Source organism: Prunus mume, linkage group LG4 (genome assembly GCF_029339155.1).
Source record: "Prunus mume cultivar Tortuosa linkage group LG4, ASM2933915v1, whole genome shotgun sequence".
NCBI classification, from domain to species: domain Eukaryota; kingdom Viridiplantae; phylum Streptophyta; class Magnoliopsida; order Rosales; family Rosaceae; genus Prunus; species Prunus mume.
In genome coordinates this window covers 15,333,168-15,354,654 of record NC_142701.1, presented here as the reverse complement: position 1 = coordinate 15,354,654, position 21,487 = coordinate 15,333,168, and the positions used below count along the sequence as shown (strand labels likewise).

The following is a 21,487-nucleotide window of genomic DNA, read 5'->3' as shown; positions in this document are numbered from 1 at the left end:
GTCTAAATCTTAGACATTTTATCCAAATTCCTGCATCATTGGTTTCATTAAGTTTATGGATCCAACCTGGTGCCACTCTTGCAGTAGTGACCAAAAATTTAATATAATTTCCCCAACTCGTTTTTAGTGCAGCAGTACCTTTTGGACGTTTAATTTAACTTTGGCTATTATATTTAGAAAGGGGATTTAGAAAATCTCTTTCTATAATTTTGCCTCAACGGAATTATGTCTCCATTATAAATATTCTTTTTGTAACCACCATTACATAGATATTTAAATATCACACACCAAAATGTATTTTGGCCTGGTACTCGACCATACCATAAAATATGGGCTTTACCTCAAACGTGCTTGAATAAAATTTATTTTTAAATTCGAACCTCAAAAAATATTGTTTTCTTTTTATTTTTGCTGAATACTTTTGTGGTTTGTAAGTTGAACCTTTCCACAGACAACACATGCATGTTATAATGATCACCAAAAGACACAAAGGGTAACTTATTATGACAGCCAAGCCTTTAAACAATTTTGCTTAATAATGATGTATATGCTAATTACAAAAAGTTAAGGGTCCATTCGGTGATGTTTTTAGAGACCGTTTTCTGTTTTCATTATCAGAAAACACTGAGATTTGCGTTCAGTGGTGAGTTTTAGAAAAAGTAGAAAACGTTTTCTGAAATCATTTTCAACCTTTTAGTTATAATTCACTGAAAACGCAGAAAACATCAAAAGGATGTTTTCATTTTCAGAGAATATGGATTCACTAGGAAAAAACAGTGCATAAGCCACCATAATAACCACCATTATCAAACACCACCCAACAGCCACCGCAGGCCAATTGAACCACAATCACCATAACATACCAGCAATCTGCTAATCGCACCATCACCTAGTCAAACTCAACCATCAATACCACTCATACCAAAATCGAAGTACCACCACCCACTCAGCACTCTACCAAGGAACCACAGAGAGAGAGAGAGAGAGATATATATATATATATATATATATATATGGGAAGGAAGAAGAAAAGAGAAAGGAGAGAAGAGAAAGAAAGGAGGAGAAAAAAGAAAAAGGAAGGGAGGGTGTCGGCTGAAAGACTGCTTTTGAGAAATTTTTTGGTTGGTATTTGTTCAAATTTTTTTTAAAATAATGATAATTTCAGTCTTTACAAAATATTCTCTGAAAATGTTACCATACGGGCCTTATATTGTTAACTTTCAAAAAGACGGGCTAGCGGCCCACGGTGAGCACCACTATATTGGGTAAGGATAAATATTTAAGCCCAACATGTGAACATCACATGTTGGGTAAGGGGTAAGGGTAAATGCCTAGTAATTCAAGCCCAATCAATCCACCCGCTTTGATACCGTGTTAAATTTCAAAGAGACTGGCCATTTGCCCACTATTAGCAACACCGATATTATTCCCAACTTAATCATCTACAAAGCCCAGTAGGTGTGAGATTGTATCACAAAGGCCTCAGTGATATTAGTAGTAGAACCATTCATTATATATTATATTTTATTTAGTCACGTTTTCGATGTGGGACTTATATTCTTAACAAATACCAACATAACAACTTGTTCTTTTATTCGGATACGATGTTACCATTTATCATTTTACTATTCTTTAGTCACTTTCAAAGTCTTTCATTTTAAAACATTATATAGTTTACTAATTTAGAATATAGAAATACAATTTCATCTAGTACTGTGCAGTTGGACCGAAAGTACTACAAATCATTGATTACCGTCCGACTTTTGCGGCCGGTAAACCGAGATTGACCAAAAAGTCAACACAATTACTGTTGACCAACCAGACCGATTAGTACCGGTCACAGCAGATGTCCCGAGATCAATTATGTCGGTTACCGCAATCGATCGAGTATATTAAAAAGAAAAAAAAGAAAAGAAAAAATAAACTTCCTCTGCAACTTCCCACCCACAACCTACATCAACCCTCTCCCTTTGTTTTTTTTTTCTCTCCCACTCCCCCTTTGTTTCTCCCCCAAGACCCGACCACCCTCATCCCCATAATAAGACAGCGAGACAGAGACAGAGGCAGCGTCTAGGGAGGGAGGCAGAGAGAGAGAGAGAAGAGAGAGAACGAGAGTCAAAGATAGAGGAGAGAAAGAGAGAGAGAACGACGGTTGGATTGGATTTGATGAAGAAGAAGACGAATCATGGTTAAGTTCGAGGTTTGGAGTTCAAACCCTACTCTCTCCGACTTTTGCTAATTTTAGTTTCGGGCTTTTTAATTAGGCCGATATTCCTTCTTTTTTCAACTAAAAAAAGCCCTCTCTTGTAAACCCAAAAAACCCCCCACCCATACTATTTTAGGCCCAAATCCATCACCATACATAAACCTTACCCTAACCCTCTCTTTTGCTCCATCGTCATCTTCTTCTTATCTCTAGTTTGTCTGGAACCTTTATCGAATTCTTCTTCTTCTCACATTTTCTTTTCTTCTCTCTCTCTCTCTCCTGAATGCAGATACCCCCGGTAACCGGCCTTGAGCGGATCGGCGGTGGTTTTGATTTTGGATATACCGCATGGTTTCGGTTGGTATGCGGTTGCGTGACTTTGGTGCGGTTACTGCACCGAAACAACCCCTACTTTCACCTGATTAGCATAAGGTCAAAGACCAAAAAGTTGTATCTAATTTTACAGTAATGTAATTAAAAACATCAAAAATTACACACAATGCCACATGTCCACCTCTGGTAATCCCCATTCCGCCCAACTACCACCACAACCGACCAGCCGCCACCACCACCACCACCACCTATCGCCTGCCAACCACTGCCACCTGCCACCATCCAATTTCAAATCTGATTAAAAAAAAGAAGAAGAAGCCAAAGTAAAAACAAAAACTACACTCAAAGAGTTGAAAAATCAACTTATAAAAACTGAAAAATAACTAGAAAATTCAAATAACAATTTGATCAAGAATATACATACCTCAACAGCAGAAAAACTGAGAAGGATGTTGTAGGCTTTTTCATGGTTTGTGTCCATGACGAAATCGCCAACGAAGAGATTGGAAAGAGATAGGGCATTCCATGACGTGCCAACTTCTAGAAGAGTCTCGACTGCGTCTCCATGGCCCAGCTTAGCCGTGTGCATCAGCGGTTAAGGTCATTACCGTCGAAGTACAAAACGTTAGCTCCGATTTCGATTAAAGTTTTTAGCTCTAATGAAACCAAGTTCATGAATTTCGGTTACTTCATGGACGCGGCTTTGGTGTCGTTGTCGTTCCCATCCGGTACGAATCCGAACGTGGTGGCTTGCTTTTAGATGACGGATCAGGACGGCAGTGGCTTCATCTCGACAAGGGAGTTGCAGAGTGCTCTGTCGTCGTATAACAGAGGATGAGATATGATTTGGCTAAGACTTTTAAACAAAAAGGGTAAAATTGTATTTTATCTCTGTAATTTAGACAAGCCCGACGAATCTGGTCCTCTTTGGCAAAATCCAAAACCAAATTTGATTTCTATGTATCAAAACCCAAACAGAAATGCTCTAAGTATCAAACCCTTAATAAGATAGCGAGACAGAGACAGAGGCAGCGTTTAGGGAGGGAGGCAGAGAGAGAGAGAGAGAGAGAGAGAGACGGGAGTCAAAGATGAAGGAGAGAAAGAGAGAGAGAACGACGGTTGGATTGGATTTGATGAAGAAGAAGAGGAATCATGGTTAAGTTCGAGGTTTGGAGTTCAAACCCTACGCTCTCCGACTTTTGCTAATTTTAGTTTCGGGCTTTTTAATTGGGCCGATATTCCTTCTTTTTTTAAACTAAAAAAAGCCCTCTCTTATAGGCCCAAATCCATCACCATACATAAACCCTACCCTAACCCTCTCTTTTGTCTGGGTTTTTTTTTTCCTTTATCGAATTCTTCTTCTTCTCTCATTCTCTCTCTCTCTCTCTCTCTCTCTCTCTCTCTCTGTGTCTGTGTTTGTGGTGGATGAATTGTGTGGTTCATTGCCGACACCGATTGCCGACAACGACACCAACTGATGCCGATACCCCCGGTAACAGGCCTTGTGCAGATCGGCGGTGGTTTTTTGATTTTGGATATATCGCATGGTTTCGGCTAGTATGCGGTTGCGTGACTTTGGTGTGGTTACTGCACCGAAACAACCCCTACTTTCACCTGATTAGCATAAGGTTAAAGACCAAAAAGTAGTATCTAATTTTACAATAATGTAATTAAAAACATCAAAAATTACGCACAACGCCACATGTCCACCTCTGGTATTCCCCATTCCGCCCAACTACCACCACAGCCGCCACCACCGGCCAGCCACCACCACCACCACCACCACCTATCGCCTGCCAACCACTGCCACCTGCAACCGTCCAATTTCAAATATGATAAAAATAAAAAAAAGCCAAAGTAAAAACAAAAGCTACATCAAAGAGTTGAAAAATCAACTTATAAAAACTGAAAAATAACTAGAAAATTCAAATAACAATTTGATCAAGAATATACATACCTCAACAGCAGAAAAACTGAGAAGGATGTTGTAGGATTTTTCATGGTCTGTGTCCATGAGAAATTGCCAACGAAGAGATTGGAAAGAGATAGGGCATTCCATGACGCGCCAACTTCTAGAAGGGTCTTGACTGCGTCTCCATGGCCCAGCTTAGCCGTGTGCATCAGCGGTTGAGGTCATTGTCGTCGAAGTACGAAACGTTAGCTCCGATTTCGATTAAAGTTTTCAGCTCTAATGAAACCAAGTTCATGAATTTCGCTTACTTCATGGACGCGGCTTTGGTGTCGTTGTCGTTCCCACCCGGTACGAACCCGAACGTGGTGGCTTGCTTTTAGATGACGGATCAGGACGGCAGTGGCTTCATCTCAACAAGGGAGTTGCAGAGGATGAGATCTGATTTGGCTAAGACTTTTAAACAAAAAGGGTAAAATTGTATTTTACCTCTGTAATTTAGACAAGCCCGACGAATCTGGTCCTCTTTGGCAAAATCCAAAACCAAATTTGATTTCTATGTATCAAAACCCAAACAGAAATGCTCTAAGTATCAAACCCTTATTAGTAAAGATTCTTATGATTAATACCTAATTTTATTTTTATTTTGGTCCGACACTTTCAAAGTTTTGGTCCAAATAAATAAAAGTCACCTTCAAAAGTCGACTCCAATCTAATAAAATATGGAAATTATTTTTCAGCATGTTACCGATCAGTTTAATAACAAAAGCTGAAAGTGATATTGCCGGGTTTTTCCAAAATTCGCTGGAATGCAACTTAATAATTAGTGAGATTGACAAGCCTTCCCCCACTACTCATGCGCACTGATGAAGGAGAGATTGAATAGATCTCCCCTTTTTTTGGGTAAATAAAAAAAAAAACTATGAAAATAAAATAAAAACAAAGTCCCACAACTCTGTTTTGTGTTTGCTAATGCTATTGACTGACTAAACCAAAACCTTCTACACGACACGACTTTCATTATCTTCTCCAACAAGTCTATAAAACTGACCCGTGACTTTGAATGGGTTCAAAAGTAAAGTCAAAAACCAAAGGCAAGGCTGAGGCAGGCTCGTAGAGAACATGCCCCTCCTCTTTTTATTTGGGGTCAAAAACATGCCCCTCCTTCGTTATTTTTCAACACCATAAAAGGTCGGAAGGCACCGTCCATGTTCCAACTTGGCAACTTTCTAAAACTTTGAATAATACATCATTTTAATAACCTCTGGAATAATTTTTCCCTATAAATATCTGCGTCCACTCTTCCCTTCCCTAAGTTGTCTACTACTACTTCATTTGGTGACTTTGTCTACATCGATCTTCTTCCCTCTCTCTGAAACTACTACACCATCATCAATCCATCACCATGGTTCTCTCAAAGACTGCTTCGGAGTCGGATGTCTCCGTCCACTCAACCTTCGCTTCTCGATATGTTCGAAATTCTCTCCCCAGGTAATTTTAGATTCACATTCTGACAAACATAAAACACTTTAACAGCAAAAGCAATCTCTCTCTTTATGGATGCATGATTCATTTTCAATTTGATCATCGATGTTATTGCTGATGAATTCATTTTTATTTTGATCGATCATGCAGATTCAAAATGGCGGAAAACTCGATCCCCAAGGAGGCAGCGTACCAGATCATAAACGACGAGCTTATGTTGGACGGCAACCCGAGGCTGAATCTGGCGTCATTCGTGACCACATGGATGGAGCCTGAGTGCGATAAACTGATGATGGCCTCCATCAACAAGAACTATGTGGACATGGATGAATACCCTGTCACCACTGAGCTCCAGGTAACCTCATATCTTCTTTTTCACCCTCATCAAATCATCATCGTTTTGGATCCATTCCCGTTTTACAATTTCTTATAATTAATATCACATTTTCTTTATAATTTAATACGTACTATGAGTGGAGTGTGTCCGAGTGGGTGAGAATTAGTCAAGGTTATCATATAATATTGTTTGAAAAGCAAATGCCCTGTTGGCAAAGTCGTTCATTTCATTCCTTGTTTAATTAATAATTAGTCTTTTCACACGCATTTTTGCGATGCTCTTTTTAAAAAAATTTAAATTTATTTTAAAATTAAAAAAGATAATGGGTAGTTGTATTTTTTTTCATTAATTTAATTTTTTTTTAATATGAGAAAGTGTGAATTTACCATATTATCCTCGTTTAATTAATAATTTCAATTATTAATATTTGCATTAACCAAGAGTATTTTCTAATATTTTAAATATTTTACTATATATAAATGATATAGATAATAATAATAAGCACGTATCATTAAAGATATAAATAGATTATAGAAATGAGGAGTGACATGCCAGCCAACCTCCACATGCAAATAAATGATTGGCTGTGGTGACAACTCCAAAATAACTCTTAAACAGACTTTTGTATTGCACTTCCAATCAATTGCCTTTTCGTATTGCCTGCAGTCTTCAACTAGCTCTTATTTTTAAAAGTAGAGGAAAAAAAACTTGCAATTTGTGACCAAAAATAAAAATCGCAATTTCACCTGAAATGACTGAGCCATACTATTACTGTTGTTCCCAATTATTGTAGTGGCCACCGGGCAAAGTAAGTTTTTTTCCTCTACCTTATTCCCTTGTGGATAGACTGATGGATTTTGACATCAAATAAGAGCCCACAACATATCGTGCAATGTCCAAGCGTAATATGGAACATGTGAAAAATGATAATAGAACTACACGGATGCTAGGATTCGAATTCAAAATCTTGCGTGGGGAATTAATTACTCCAAATCACTACATTAGTGGGTCATTGACAAAACTAATACTTTTTTAGTTGCAAAATTAGAGAAAAAAGTAAACTCGGGGAAACTCAATTATTTTCCTAGGATTTGACTTATTGTTTCTAAAGTAAGTTAAACTTTAGTAATATGATAAAGCATCATTAACTAGTTATTGGTCCGTCCGTAAAAGCATAAAATATTTCTTAGTCAATCTTTTCAAATTGAAAGAGATGACAAATTCAAAGAAACAAAATAATACCCAAAAAAGAAAGAAAAAATGAGGTATGAATAAGTTGAAAGGTTGAAACAATTAGCGTTGATTTGGTCCACCCCACAGTTTATGCCAAGATGCGTGGAATAAATTGACAGAGGATGATTTCAAATGTCGAAGTCCTAAATGAGCCTAATTTGACTGGTAGAAAGATGTGTCTAACAAAGTATAGCAAATGCTTCATCGTTGATCATAATAATTGATGTGGTGAGTGATACATAATTTGACAAACTAATATATAACAGTCCCTCTAATTGTATCCTCAACTTCTAGGCTGTCATTTTTGTAGCTTATGTAACTTCTAGCCTGTCATCAATCATCATGTTAATTGATATGATTAACAACATCAAAACACATATTAATTAAGAGAGCTTTGTATCTTGATTAAAAATTAATCTCAACTTACAGATTATGTTGGATATTTAGAGATAATTAATCATGTGTTGTATTTTTATGCATGATGTATATGAACACACAGAATCGGTGCGTAAACATCATAGCTCATCTATTCAATGCCCCATTGGGGGAGTCAGAGTCAGCAGTTGGAGTGGGAACTGTGGGCTCTTCTGAAGCCATCATGTTGGCCGGCTTAGCTTTCAAGAGGAAGTGGCAGAACAAGAGGAGAGCTCAGGGCAAGCCCATTGACAACCCCAACATTGTCACCGGAGCCAATGTCCAGGTCTTTATTTTATATATGGTCATCATATTTATTTCATCAATTTTAATAAAAAAATAAAAAATAAAATTCAACAATGATTGATGGTAGGGACACTCTTTTTTTAAACTATATCATTACATTAGCAAATCACAATATGTGACATGTGTAATCGACTTGTTACATTGGTTATTTATTATATATGATTAGTTAATAATTAAAACATCGTATGTCACATATAATGTAATGTGATTTAAGTAGCTAATGGAATGTTACGGAAATTTAATACCTTGGCATTGCAATCAATCAAACTAATATTGTTACTCTATGGATTAATTGAAGGTGTGCTGGGAGAAATTTGCAAGGTACTTTGAGGTGGAGTTGAAGGAGGTGAAGTTGAGGGAAGGATACTATGTAATGGACCCTGAGAAGGCAGTGGAGATGGTTGATGAGAACACCATCTGCGTCGCTGCTATCCTTGGCTCCACTCTCAATGGAGAATTCGAAGATGTTAAGCGCTTGAATGATCTCTTGGTAGAGAAGAACAAGGAAACTGGGTATGTAATCTCTCTCTCTCTCTCTCTCTCTCTCTCTCTCTCTCAGTTTTTATCTTATTTCCTGATGTGACACATACCATCACTTATTATACATGACTCAACATGTGTATAACACCTAACTTTTTTTCTTTTTCTTTTTTTGGCTTGCGTAGATGGGATACTCCAATCCATGTAGACGCAGCAAGTGGTGGGTTTATTGCACCATTTTTGTACCCAGAACTTGAGTGGGACTTCCGTTTGCCCTTAGTGAAGAGCATCAATGTTAGTGGGCACAAGTACGGACTTGTGTATGCAGGAATTGGGTGGGTCATCTGGAGGAACAAAGAGGACTTGCCTGAGGAACTCATCTTCCATATCAACTATCTTGGAGCAGATCAACCTACCTTCACCCTCAACTTCTCAAAAGGTACCTACTCTTCAAACTGTCTTCATTATTTTATTGATATATCGTAGCAGTTTTAATACACTATTCACATTGGTAAATGTCCAACTGTAGACTGAGTTTTCATGCTTTCCATAATGCAGGTTCCAGCCAAGTTATTGCTCAATATTATCAACTGATTCGCTTGGGTTTTGAGGTAGGTACACTTATTAATTATAAATGAAATTTGAAGATTTTTTCCTTCCTTCATTCTAATTAAGATAGTTTATCAAGAAACGGTCCACTAGTGTTGCCTTTCGCACTAAGCAAGCAAGCTACCAAATTAAGAATTATTAAGACATCTAATTGTGATAAGATAAGCAGACGAATGCATTGTTCTCATTAAACATTGAAGTTTCATGATAATAATTGATATTCTATAACAAAAAGCTTGGTTATCATATCATCTTAAGATATGTATGACATAATTAATTGAATTTTGTGCATGTAAACCAGGGATACAGGAATGTCATGGAAAATTGTCGTGAAAACATGATAGTACTAAAAGAAGGATTGGAGAAGACAAAGCGCTTCAACATAGTCTCTAAAGATGAAGGGGTACCATTGGTGGCATTTTCTTTGAGGGACAACCACCGCCACGACGAGTTCGAAATCTCTGACTTGCTCCGCCGCTTTGGATGGATTGTCCCTGCCTACACCATGCCCCCAGATGCACAACATGTGACAGTTTTGCGCGTCGTGATTAGAGAAGACTTCTCTCACACTTTGGCGGAGCGCCTAGTGAATGATATCCAGAAAGTGTTGCATGAACTAGACACACTTCCATCTAAGCTTAGCTCCAATGTGAAGGCTGCCGACGGAGAGGATGGGAAACCTGCAGAGACGAGGGCACTTGAGAGTAAGAAGAGTGATTTGGAAAAGACAAGGGAGATCACAACAATTTGGAGGAAGTTTGTTATGGCCAGGAAGCAGAAGATGAATGTTGTTTGTTAGAAAGTGTCCGGTTTTTGCTACTCTAATTAATTATTAACTTTCTAAAATTGAGTGTGTAATTGTCATTTTCGATTATAACTATACTTGTATGTGCTTTCAATTGGAGTGAGAGTGAGAGTCCTTTTTGTATCGCGTGAGACAATTTCTTTTGCTCAAATTTGATGCCTAATGAGTATTTTTACCCCCTTTATTATTTTGTATAATTAAATTTGTGACAAGTTAGCACTTGGTCTAACATAATTCTCTCTCAAATAGTGAAGATGCCTTGAATTCAAAGTTCCCTTCGCCTGTTGATGAAAAAAACCAACCAAATTGTGAAATAGAGAAATTTGAATCCAAATTGTGAAAATAGAGAAATTTGGGCTTATAGATTCATATGGCCCACTGTGAGCCCGAATAGACACTGAAAACTCTTCCTGCGGTGAAGGGGAATTTGAGTTAGTTGCAAGGAAAAATATCAATCACCTCAAAATTCATAATCAAGCCTTAAACGCACAATGTAGAAACCAATTCCTCCAAAAATGATAAATTCAAGAAGCCTAGTATTCATTGGCTAAGCTAGAATACAATAATTGGCAAGAGGGCTTGTAACTTAAGGGGTTAGTAATATTTATCCGTATAGCTGAGGTTCTACGTTCGGTTTTCCTCCTCTGCTAGTATCGTTTGTTAAAAAAAAGAATATAGTACTTCTAGTTGACGTCTTTTTTTTTTTCCGAAATATATACCCTACCATATATATATAGAGAGAGAGAGAGACACCTAAAAACAAATTTACTTCTAGTCCAAGCACGTACAAGATAAAGCATAACTTCTGGTGCAAGTTGCTCTTTTACATTAATAAATATTAGTCATGATGCTGCCACTGATTTGTGCTTTTTTAATACCTAGAATCTTTATTTGGTGGAAATATTTTAACCGATGCTCAATTTCAAGACACATTTTTCATACACTTTTATAATGGTTACTCACAAGCTTATCCATGCATAAATTATTGCATCGAGAAGGTCAACGTTTATAGTTTATCGTGATTTATAACGTATACATATAATTATGTGTGTGATTTACCGTAATTCTATTTTATTTAATAAAGTAACTTTATTTTTTGCTTTATCCAAACAACACTGTGCATGCATGTCGATTAGCTATAAAAAAATAAAATAATGAACTGTAATGTCGGAACTTTTTCTTTTGTTAGATGAGATATGCACAACAGCAATTCAGGAATTTGCCTACGCTGCCAAAGAAGTTGAACATGAAGAGTAGATGAAATCAGAAATTTACTAAAAATTGTGTTTTTATATACTAGTTATTTGATAACATTACATTAATTGAATTGAAGAGTTGAATACGACACAAATGATTAAAATAACAATAAATCTTTTCAAATTACCACATGAGTTAACAATATTTGAAACATTTAGTTTGCTACTACCACCGTTGGAGATGTTTTAAGTAAAATAAATAAAACATATAAAGTATGATTGATTGTAATTAGAAGAAACCTAAGAGTTATAACTGAAACTCTTCCTTTTCACAGTTGCTTCCAACTTCCAATCCAAACTACTTCGCAAGAAAACTTGACTGGTTTAATGTTTGCAGTCAAATTGATTCACCTGTCCATGGGTTCCCACCACACCGGTGGTGGCTCCCCTCCCATGTAACGAAAAAAACATGATTCACCTAAATTTTAAATGGAGTTGGGCAATTATTATAATTTTTGACAAACCTTCCCAACTACTCCTGCTGCAGTGAATACTGACGTGGGAGAGCTTGAATAGGTCTCCCCTTCTTTTTGTCAATCTGCAAAGTCTATAAAGCTGACTCCCGACCCTGAATGGGTTCATAAGCAAAGTCCAAAACCATGGGTCCACTCTTCCCTTCCCTAGTTGTATACTACTACTACTTCATCTGTGACTTGTTTAGATCGATCTTCTTCCCTCCTCAAAACCCTTATCCACAGTCACATTTCTAGATCTCTTTGAAACTACTACTCCATTATCAATCCATCACCATGGTTCTCTCAAACATTGCATTGGAGTCGGATGTCTCCGTCCACTCAACCTTCGCTTCTCGATACGTTCGAACTTCTCTTCCCAGGTAATTTTAGATTCACGGTCTGACAACATAAAATACTTTAGTTTCATCGTCGATGTCATGCGGATTAATTGATTAAATGGATGGATGGATGATATTTATCGATCATGCAGGTTCAAAATGGCGGAAAACTCGATCCCCAAGGAGGCAGCATACCAGATCATAAACGACGAGCTTATGTTGGACGGCAACCCGAGGCTGAATCTGGCGTCGTTCGTAACGACGTGGATGGAGCCTGAGTGCGACAAACTGATAATGGCCTCCATCAACAAGAACTACGTGGACATGGATGAATACCCAGTCACCACTGAGCTCCAGGTAACCCCATATCTTCTTTTTCATCCTCATCAAAACATCGTCGTTTTGGATCCATTCCCGTTTTACAATTTTTTATAATTAATATCACATTTGCTTCATAAATTAATACGTACTCTATAGTGGAGTGGGTAGAGTGGAGTGGGTGAGAATTAACGTATAATATTATAAGGACGGCGACTTTAATTATATAAAAAAAAGCAAAGGTGCTGATGGCAACGGCGTTCATTTCACTCTATGTTTATTTAATAATAAGCATGTATCATTAAAGATTAAAAAAGAGATTATAGAAATGAGGAGGAGTGAGATGCCAGCCATCCTCCACATGCTATTACGCTAAGAGCATCCACAACAATGATGCTCTTTCTTAGCTAAAATTTAGCTAAAAATATAAGAGAGCTATTTTAGGAGTTCTTTAAAAAAATTCAAATCCAACCATACTGCCTAATTTGGAGAGTTATAAATGCTATAACTCTTTTTGGATTGGTCCATCTCTATTAAAAAATAAAATAAAAAATAATTAGTATTAAATAAATATTTGAAATAGTCATTAAATAAAACAGCATTAAATTATAGGAAGCCACTATGAGTCATTTCTCTTTCCTCAGATTTAGGTCATCCTAGAGGACTCCCTATTTTAGAAGGTGGATAAGGAGCATGGTTGAAGTTGTATTTTTACAATTCTTCTCTAAAATTTGTCTAATAGACTGATTTAAGGAACCCATTGTAGATGCTCTAAAGCCTGATTTGTTTTTTGAGAAAGCTTGTAAAACTCGATCGGCAATTTTCATACTCTCGCATTTCTTGTAACATTAGGAATATGAAGGTCAAATTTAAAAAATATATATATTACACTTCCAATGAATTGCCTTATTTATTTTACTGGGCATTTAGGTTACACGAGGTAAGTTTTTTTTAGACAATTACCTGTACGTACATGCATTGGAGGTAAGTGCTTCAGTTTCTGAGTTGTGTACTGTACCTAATATTCCCATGCGGATACACTGACAGATTTTTTTTTGGTCGGTAATGACTAACTGATTTTGACATCATATAAGGGCATCCACAATCGGCTCTCTAAACCACTTTCTTAGACAAATTTTAGGGAGGAATTATAAAAATGCAATTCCAACCATGCTCTCTATCTACTTCCTAAAATAGGAAGTCCTCTAAGAGCTCCTAAATCTAAAGAGAGAGAAAGGACTCCTAGTGGCTCCCTATAATTTAATGATGCTTTATTTAATAAGTATTTCAAACATTTATTTAATGCTAACTACTTTTTATTTTATTTTTTAATAGAGATGGACCAATTAAAAAAGAGTTATAACATTTATGACTCTCCAAATTAAGGAGTATAGTTGGAGTTAAAATTTTTTAGAGAGCTCATAAAATAACTTTCTTATATTTTTAGCTAAGAAATAGAGAGCATCATTATATTTTTAGCTAAGACCGAATCACCATATCACATATCAAGCACTATTGTGCGCGAATCATTAAGTTATTTAATTGAGATTAAATCGATATTCTTTTCCAGTAAGGTAGGACAAGAATTAGAGTTGATTGGGTCCACAGTTTATGCCGAGATGCGTGTGGAATAAATTGGCTTTGATTCCATCCACGATTTTTAAAATCAATAAAAGAAGAAAAACAAGCGGGCAGTCGTTGTAGAAATTTTAGGTGGGATGGAATGGACGGGTTGTAGATAATTTTCTTATTACCACGTACACACTATTATCTCCTTCCTTGGTAAGTTGGTAGCTAGCTTCCGTTAGACGCATACATTGATTTCTCCATCCCTCGCATTTGGATCTAGCGGCAAACCCCATTCATCTGCATGTCTTCTTCTTCTCTCATTGGCCGAAGGTGTCCATATCTTTCAGTCAATGTGTGGGACAATGTCTCTCTCTCTCTCTCTCTCTCTCTCTCTCTCTCTCTCTCCCGTTTTCTTTTCTTTTCTTTTCTTTTCTTTTCTCCTGTTTGGCATAGGGTTTTAAGTTGGTAGATTTACTATTATACTCAATATAGAGGCCTAAATTATAAAAATACCAGATATTAAATGAACTTTAGAAACACACCCAAAATCCATTTACAACATAACAAAGAGGCTTTTAACTTTTTATAAATTACAAAATTGCCATCAATTTCTTAAAATAAGTCCAATCCCAGAATCTCATAAAAATACCCAAAACATTAATATTATAGATAAACTCTATACCATTAAATTTCTATAAACAAACTCAAAAAAAACCCAAAAAATGATAGCTTCTCTTATTGAATTTAATATTTATTATTAAATTACTTTGGTGCCCTATTGAGTGTTTTGAGTATTTTTATGAGATTTTGGGATTGTGCTTGTTTTAAGAAATTGATGGTAATTTTGTAATTTATAAGAAGTTAAAAGCCTCTTTGTTATGTTGTAAATGAGTTTTGGGTGTGTTTCTAAAGTCCATTTCATATAGAATATTTTTATAATTTGGCCTCATATATTGGGTATAATAGTGAATCTCCCTTTTATCTACCACATAATTCGACAAATTAATATACTCTAATTGTATCTTCCAACTTCTAGGCTGTCATTTTTGTAGCGTTTATCTAGGAAAGAGCTTTTTGTGTAAATACCAATTGATGATACCTAGGCATGTCATCACGTTAATTGATATGATTAACCACTCAAAACACAGATTAATTAAGAGAGCTTTTATCTTGATTAAAAATTAATCTCAACTTACAGATCATGTTGGATGTTTAGAGCTAATTAATCATGCGTTGTATTTTTGTGCATGATATATGTGAACACACAGAATCGGTGCGTAAACATCATAGCTCATCTATTCAATGCCCCATTGGGGGAGTCAGAGTCAGCAGTTGGAGTGGGAACTGTGGGCTCTTCTGAAGCCATCATGTTGGCCGGCTTAGCTTTCAAGAGGAAGTGGCAGAACAAGAGGAGAGCTCAGGGCAAGCCCATTGACAACCCCAACATTGTCACCGGAGCCAATGTCCAGGTATTTATATATGGTCATCATATTTATTTCATCAATTTTAATAAATAAATAACAATAAAATTCAACAATGATTGATGGTAGGGACACTCTTTTTTTAAACTATATCATTACATTAGCAAATCACAATATGTGACATGTGTAATCGACTTGCTACATTGGTTATTTATTATATATGATTAGTTGATAATTAAAACATCGTCTGTCACATATAATGTAATGTGATTTAAGTAGCTAATGGAATGTTACGGAAATTTAATACCTTGGCATTGCAATCAATCAAACTAATATTGTTACTCTATGATTAATTGAAGGTGTGCTGGGAGAAATTTGCAAGGTACTTTGAGGTGGAGTTGAAGGAGGTGAAGTTGAGGGAAGGATACTATGTAATGGACCCTGAGAAGGCAGTGGAGATGGTTGATGAGAACACCATCTGCGTCGCTGCTATCCTTGGCTCCACTCTCAATGGAGAATTCGAAGATGTTAAGCGCCTGAATGATCTCTTGGTAGAGAAGAACAAGGAAACTGGGTATGTAATCTCTCTCTCTCTCTCTCTCTCTCTCTCTCTCTCTCTCTCTCTCTCTCTCTCTCAGTTTTTATCTTATTTCCTGATGTGACACATACCATCACTTATTATACATGACTCAGTAATGTTGATGTAGTCTAAATAATATTACACTTGTGTATAACACCTAACTTTTTTTCTTTTTCTTTTTTTCGCTTGCGTAGATGGGATACTCCAATCCATGTAGACGCAGCAAGTGGTGGGTTTATTGCACCATTTTTGTACCCAGAACTTGAGTGGGACTTCCGTTTGCCCCTAGTGAAGAGCATCAATGTTAGTGGGCACAAGTACGGACTTGTGTATGCAGGAATTGGGTGGGTCATCTGGAGGAACAAAGAGGACTTGCCTGAGGAACTCATCTTCCATATCAACTATCTTGGAGCAGATCAACCTACCTTCACCCTCAACTTCTCTAAAGGTACCTACTCTTCAAACTGTCTTCATTATTTTATTGATATATCGTAGCAGTTTTAATACACTATTCACATTGGTAAATGTCCAACTGTAGACTGAGTTTTCATGCTTTCCATAATGCAGGTTCCAGCCAAGTTATTGCTCAATATTATCAACTGATTCGCTTGGGTTTTGAGGTAGGTATACTAATAATTTATAATGAATAATATAGTTTGTCGAGAATCGGTCAATTTTGTGATATTCATTTATAGATTATTCTTGTAAATATACCAATAAAAAACTATTAAGACATCTAATTGTGTACATAAATACACGAATGCAATGCTTACCGTAACCACTTCATGAGAACAATCGATAATCCATTAAAACAGCTTGGTGATCATATATTCTTTAGGCATGTATGACATAATTAATTGAATTTTATGCATGTAAACCAGGGGTACAGGAATGTCATGGAAAACTGTCGCGAAAACATGATAGTACTAAAAAAAGGATTGGAGAAGACAGAGCGCTTCAACATAGTCTCTAAAGATGAAGGGGTACCATTGGTGGCCTTTTCTTTGAGGGACAACCACCGCCACGACGAGTTCGAAATCTCTGACTTGCTCCGCCGCTTCGGATGGATTGTCCCTGCCTACACCATGCCCCCAAACGCACAACATGTGACAGTTTTGCGCGTCGTGATTAGAGAAGACTTCTCTCGCACTTTGGCGGAGCGCCTAGTGAATGACATCCAGAAAGTGTTGCATGAACTAGACACACTTCCATCTAAGCTTAGCTCCAATGTGAAGGCTGCCGACGGAGAGGATGGGAAACCTGCAGAGACGAGGGCACTTGAGAGTAAGAAGAGTGATTTGGAAAAGACAAGGGAGATCACAACAATTTGGAGGAAGTTTGTTATGGCCAGGAAGCAGAAGATGAATGTTGTTTGTTAGAAAGTGTCTGGTTTTTGCTACTCTAATTAATTATTAACTTTGCTAAAATTGAGTGTGTACTTGTATGTGCTTTCAATTGGAGTGGGAGTAAGCGTCCCTTTTGTATCGCGTGTGACAATTTCTTTTGCTCAAATTTGATGCCTAAAGAGTACTTTTACCCCCTTTTATTTTGTATACGTTGATGCAATCAACAATCAAATTTGTGACAAGTTAGTTCCTTTTTTTTGTGTGTGGACAAACTGGTACTTGAATAAAACCGGCAGGAGTCCACTGACAGTGGACTACAGGCAAATAAAACATTAAAAGTGAACATAGCTTGTGGATACAGATTGGAAAGAAAGAGACACTACTTCAAAAAGCCTTAAGTCGTCACAAACCAACCAGCATCAGTCTAACTATTTTGTGGCAGTGGGCATGGTAGGCCATCTTTGTTTAGAATGCCTATCAGAGAGGATGGGGGTCAATCAACCCAGACAAAAGAGCACATCCTCGAGGAAGATATCTTGGCCAAGTAATCAGCTGCCAAGTTGGCGGTTCTGGGAATCCAAGACCAATAACATTGATGAAAATTACTAGAGAACTATCGAATGGTTTTGAGAAGAGGGTATAATTGCCACCTCCCTTTCGTAATGCTTCCATGAACACTAGAAATCGCCTCGAGTGAGTCGGATTCGATTATCACATTATTCAAACCCTCATGAAGAGCAAACTTGCAGCCTTCCAATAGGACTGGTAAAAAATGCCTTGGAAGCCATTCGGCCCAGGCACTCTCATACCTCCTATTTGGAAAGCAGCTCCTGGTCTAACATAATTCTCTCTCAAATAGTGAAGAGGCGTAGAGTTCAAAGTATCCCCTTCTTCTGTTCATGAAAAAAAGCAACCAAATTGTGAAACAGAGAAATTTGTTGTGAAATAGAGAAATTTAGGCTTATAGACTCATTTGGGCCATGTTGCCTCACTGTGAGCCTGATTAATTAGACACCAAAAATTCTTCCCTCGGTGAAGGGGAATTAGTTGATAAGTTGCAGGGAAAAATATCAATCACTTCAAAATTATCCCTACACTCGAGATTCTAAGTTCGGTTTCCGCCCTTCCCTTAATATTGTTTGTTAAAAAATGGAATACAGCAATTGGAATGTACTAGAAAGGAATAATAGAAATTGCAAAAATATATAATAAAAAACTTAGCCAAAGAGCATAAATAAAGATGAACAATCATAAAGTCCACTCCCATCGATCCAAAAAATAGAAAATAAAAACAACTAAAATAACAAAAGAAAAAGAACACATCTAAGGCCTTATATCGCTTGAAGTTTCCAGTGCACAAGTACTCCTCCTTTGCAGATAGAGACCTAAGCTTTTAGGTATGATGAAATGGGCACGATTCAGGGTTTGGATGATGGCGTGCCCTTCACCACTGTAACTGGACATGAAGCATTAGTCACCACATAGTTGCTAACACTGCCAAGCAACACCCTGCAGGGTTCAGGCATCAAATTTCCAATGAATCAGACATATAGTACATTCCTTTGACTAAAATGTTGACCAGATCTGATGTTTTAAGAGACCTCTGTTCTGTAGGGGTTTAATTTAATCTTAGAATGTGAGTCAACTTTAATCAGTGGAAATTAGAGGAGAGTGGTCACCTTTTAATGAGGCCTAAGCCCCTGCTTCCAACAACAAGCGAATCAAGCTTGAGATCTTGCACAGCATCACACAACTTCTCCCTTGGATCACCCCAGTAAACCTTGGCCACAACCTTAGCCTATTCACATTCCAAATACAGCGCTTATTTATACACACATAAAATAGAAAATGTTATTACCTTTTAACTTTTGAAATATGCTGTCATTTAAGATAATATTTGTCATAGTATTATCAATTATATATAAATGGCATGTGTATTATTTTTACAATGTACTACAATGGTGCTCATTCTAAATAAAAATACTTTACCTGTATGACATGTACCTTTACAGTTACCTATTATCTTTTATTGATAATAGGTACATTATGTATTTAAAAAAAGAGGTACGTTATCTTTTATTGATAATGTCAATTTACCTATTATCTTTTATTGATAATGTTAATTTACCTATTATCTCTTATTGATAATAATTTACCTATTATCAATAGGTAAATTATTTTTATAAAATATTAGGGACATTATTTTCAAAAATGCGTTAAATAAGTTGGGTATATTATTTAAATAATAAGTAAATTCATAATCAAAACTGATGATAAAGAGTATTGAATTGCAATTACCCAAATAAAAAGAGTATTTAATTGCAGGCTAATTTGGTGGGAAAAAATCAAAACAATAAATTCGGGAACCAAGACTTAATACACCCACCACATAACACATTAACTTGTAAATAGGGGTAGTTTGGGAATTTAAAAAATATAATAAATTATATTTTAAGTTAGATGAGGTAACTTGCTTAGTTGGATCCTCGTAATTGGGTTTTATTTGAAAAAAGTGGATATTTTAAATAGAAAAATAATGGGAAGGGCTTTATGTGATTAAAAATGAATTTTATGGGTATAAACTCAATTTACTATTAAAGAATTAACATGTATCGATATTGTTGATAATGTATCGATAACATGTCCATACATTTGTTATTTGACAATGACAGCCAACCTTATCAATACAATATTGACAATCCATTCTATATATAAACGGACTAGTACTGTACATATACTTTTCTATACTTGTATATGTATGCTTAAGGTATACAAACTTGCTCCGAAGTCAAAATGTCATTTACAATAGGAGAGAGGAGATTAAGAGCATACATACCCTTTTAGTTCTAGAAACTGTATCAAGAATATCAAGAACCTCCGGATCGCTAGTAAGTCCATACTGCTTTGAGACATTAGTCTCTACAAATTCTTCCAGAGGAATCAAAGCTGCAAACACATAAAACGATCGAAGAAGCCAAAAAATAAAAATAAAATACAGAGAATGAATGTAATTTGATTGATGTGTACTGTTACATATGAGAATTACTAGAGAGACATATATATATATACGTACGTGATCCAGTGTCCTCGAACAGCTGCTTTCTGGTATTGGTAGCTTTGGGAGGCTCAACATGGATTAATATGATGCGATCTCCTTCTTCTATCAGATTATCGACTGCCCATCGTAGGGCCGATTTGCTTGTTGCAGAATAATCCATGCCTATGCCAACACTACGTGCCTTCCCCATCTCTCTCTCTCTCTCTCTCTCTCAATAATAAGAATTTTTTTTTTCTTTCTTCTTTCTCTTTTTCTGTTTTGGGTTATAGTTGGCCTATCTATAATACTTAGGTAGTCTTACTGTGGATGCTGGCATGTTGCAGAAGGTGGAAGAAGGTTCTTGAAGGCTCTCTCTAGTTGGCGACTTTTCTTTTTCTGAAATATATATCCCCATATATACACACACAGAGACACCTATAAACAAACGGTACTTCTAGTCAAAGTACAAGAATAAAGCATAAATTCCGGCGCAAGTTGCTCTTTTACATTAATATCCATTAGTCATGATGCTCCCACTGATTTGTGCTTTAATACCTAGAATATTTCTTTGGTGGAAAATACTTTAACCGATGCTCAATTTCAAGACATATTTTTTATAAACTTTTGTAATGGTTACTCACAACAAGCTTCTCCACGCATAAATTCTTGCATATAGAATGTCAAAGATTTATTCGTCATAGTTTGTCGTGAATTTTAATAAAGTAACTCTAATTTTTTCTTTATCCAAACAACACTGTGCATGCATGTTGATTAGCTATATAAAAAAATAATGAACTGTAATATCGGAAGTATTAAATCTCAAATAATATAAATACTAACAAATTTAGACAGAAGAACTTTTTCTTTTGTTAGATGAGATACGAATGAATATGCTTCACATCTATTTGAGTCAGCCTTGGTCTTTGCTTGCTTGGGCTAGCTGGCTTGTACGGCTGGATCCTGATGTTACATCTGTTGTGATGCCCAGTGGCAGTTCTATTGCCCAGCCCAAATTATATTCTTCAAAAAAAGAAGCTACATATGTTATAG

The 21,487-nt window shown here is 36.4% G+C and overlaps 3 protein-coding genes across 3 annotated transcripts; 2 read left to right on the top strand and 1 right to left on the bottom strand.

The window, feature by feature from the left end:
* Positions 1-5,617: 5,617 nt before the first annotated feature.
* On the top strand, positions 5,618-10,301 carry LOC103327380 (glutamate decarboxylase 1). Its single transcript, XM_008229694.3, has 7 exons — positions 5,618-5,939; positions 6,084-6,288; positions 8,003-8,203; positions 8,522-8,736; positions 8,889-9,142; positions 9,262-9,314; positions 9,614-10,301. Exons 1-7 carry the CDS (start codon positions 5,854-5,856, stop codon positions 10,109-10,111), a joined length of 1,512 nt encoding a protein of 503 aa, XP_008227916.2. The 5' UTR covers positions 5,618-5,853; the 3' UTR covers positions 10,112-10,301.
* A 1,628-nt stretch (positions 10,302-11,929) lies between these two features.
* LOC103327381 (glutamate decarboxylase 1) lies at positions 11,930-17,600 on the top strand. The gene is made up of 7 exons (XM_008229696.3): positions 11,930-12,208; positions 12,319-12,523; positions 15,322-15,522; positions 15,834-16,048; positions 16,249-16,502; positions 16,622-16,674; positions 16,936-17,600. The coding sequence occupies exons 1-7, from the start codon at positions 12,123-12,125 to the stop codon at positions 17,431-17,433; spliced, it is 1,512 nt and encodes a 503-aa protein (XP_008227918.2). The 5' UTR covers positions 11,930-12,122; the 3' UTR covers positions 17,434-17,600.
* A 984-nt stretch (positions 17,601-18,584) lies between these two features.
* LOC103327382 (Adenine nucleotide alpha hydrolases-like superfamily protein) lies at positions 18,585-20,834 on the bottom strand. The gene is made up of 4 exons (XM_008229697.3): positions 20,474-20,834; positions 20,237-20,346; positions 19,080-19,198; positions 18,585-18,909 (listed from the first exon to the last, which is right to left on the bottom strand). The coding sequence occupies exons 1-4, from the start codon at positions 20,646-20,648 to the stop codon at positions 18,819-18,821; spliced, it is 495 nt and encodes a 164-aa protein (XP_008227919.1). The 5' UTR covers positions 20,649-20,834; the 3' UTR covers positions 18,585-18,818.
* Positions 20,835-21,487: the final 653 nt, after the last annotated feature.

Excerpts from the sequence above, each read along its gene's own strand:
- LOC103327380 (XM_008229694.3), top strand. The coding sequence starts at position 5,854 with ATGGTTCTCTCAAAGACTGCTTCGGAGTCGGATGTCTCCGTCCACTCA. Across the intron at positions 5,940-6,083 it reads GTTCGAAATTCTCTCCCCAG|ATTCAAAATGGCGGAAAACT; the intron begins GTAATTTTAGAT and ends TCGATCATGCAG. Across the intron at positions 9,143-9,261 it reads CACCCTCAACTTCTCAAAAG|GTTCCAGCCAAGTTATTGCT; the intron begins GTACCTACTCTT and ends TCCATAATGCAG.
- LOC103327382 (XM_008229697.3), bottom strand. The coding sequence starts at position 20,648 with ATGGGGAAGGCACGTAGTGTTGGCATAGGCATGGATTATTCTGCAACA. Across the intron at positions 20,347-20,473 it reads GTTCGAGGACACTGGATCAC|CTTTGATTCCTCTGGAAGAA; the intron begins GTACGTATATAT and ends ATGTGTTTGCAG. Across the intron at positions 18,910-19,079 it reads GGCTTAGGCCTCATTAAAAG|GGTGTTGCTTGGCAGTGTTA; the intron begins GTGACCACTCTC and ends TGAACCCTGCAG.
- LOC103327381 (XM_008229696.3), top strand. The coding sequence starts at position 12,123 with ATGGTTCTCTCAAACATTGCATTGGAGTCGGATGTCTCCGTCCACTCA. Across the intron at positions 12,524-15,321 it reads CAGTCACCACTGAGCTCCAG|AATCGGTGCGTAAACATCAT; the intron begins GTAACCCCATAT and ends GTGAACACACAG. Across the intron at positions 16,675-16,935 it reads TGATTCGCTTGGGTTTTGAG|GGGTACAGGAATGTCATGGA; the intron begins GTAGGTATACTA and ends CATGTAAACCAG.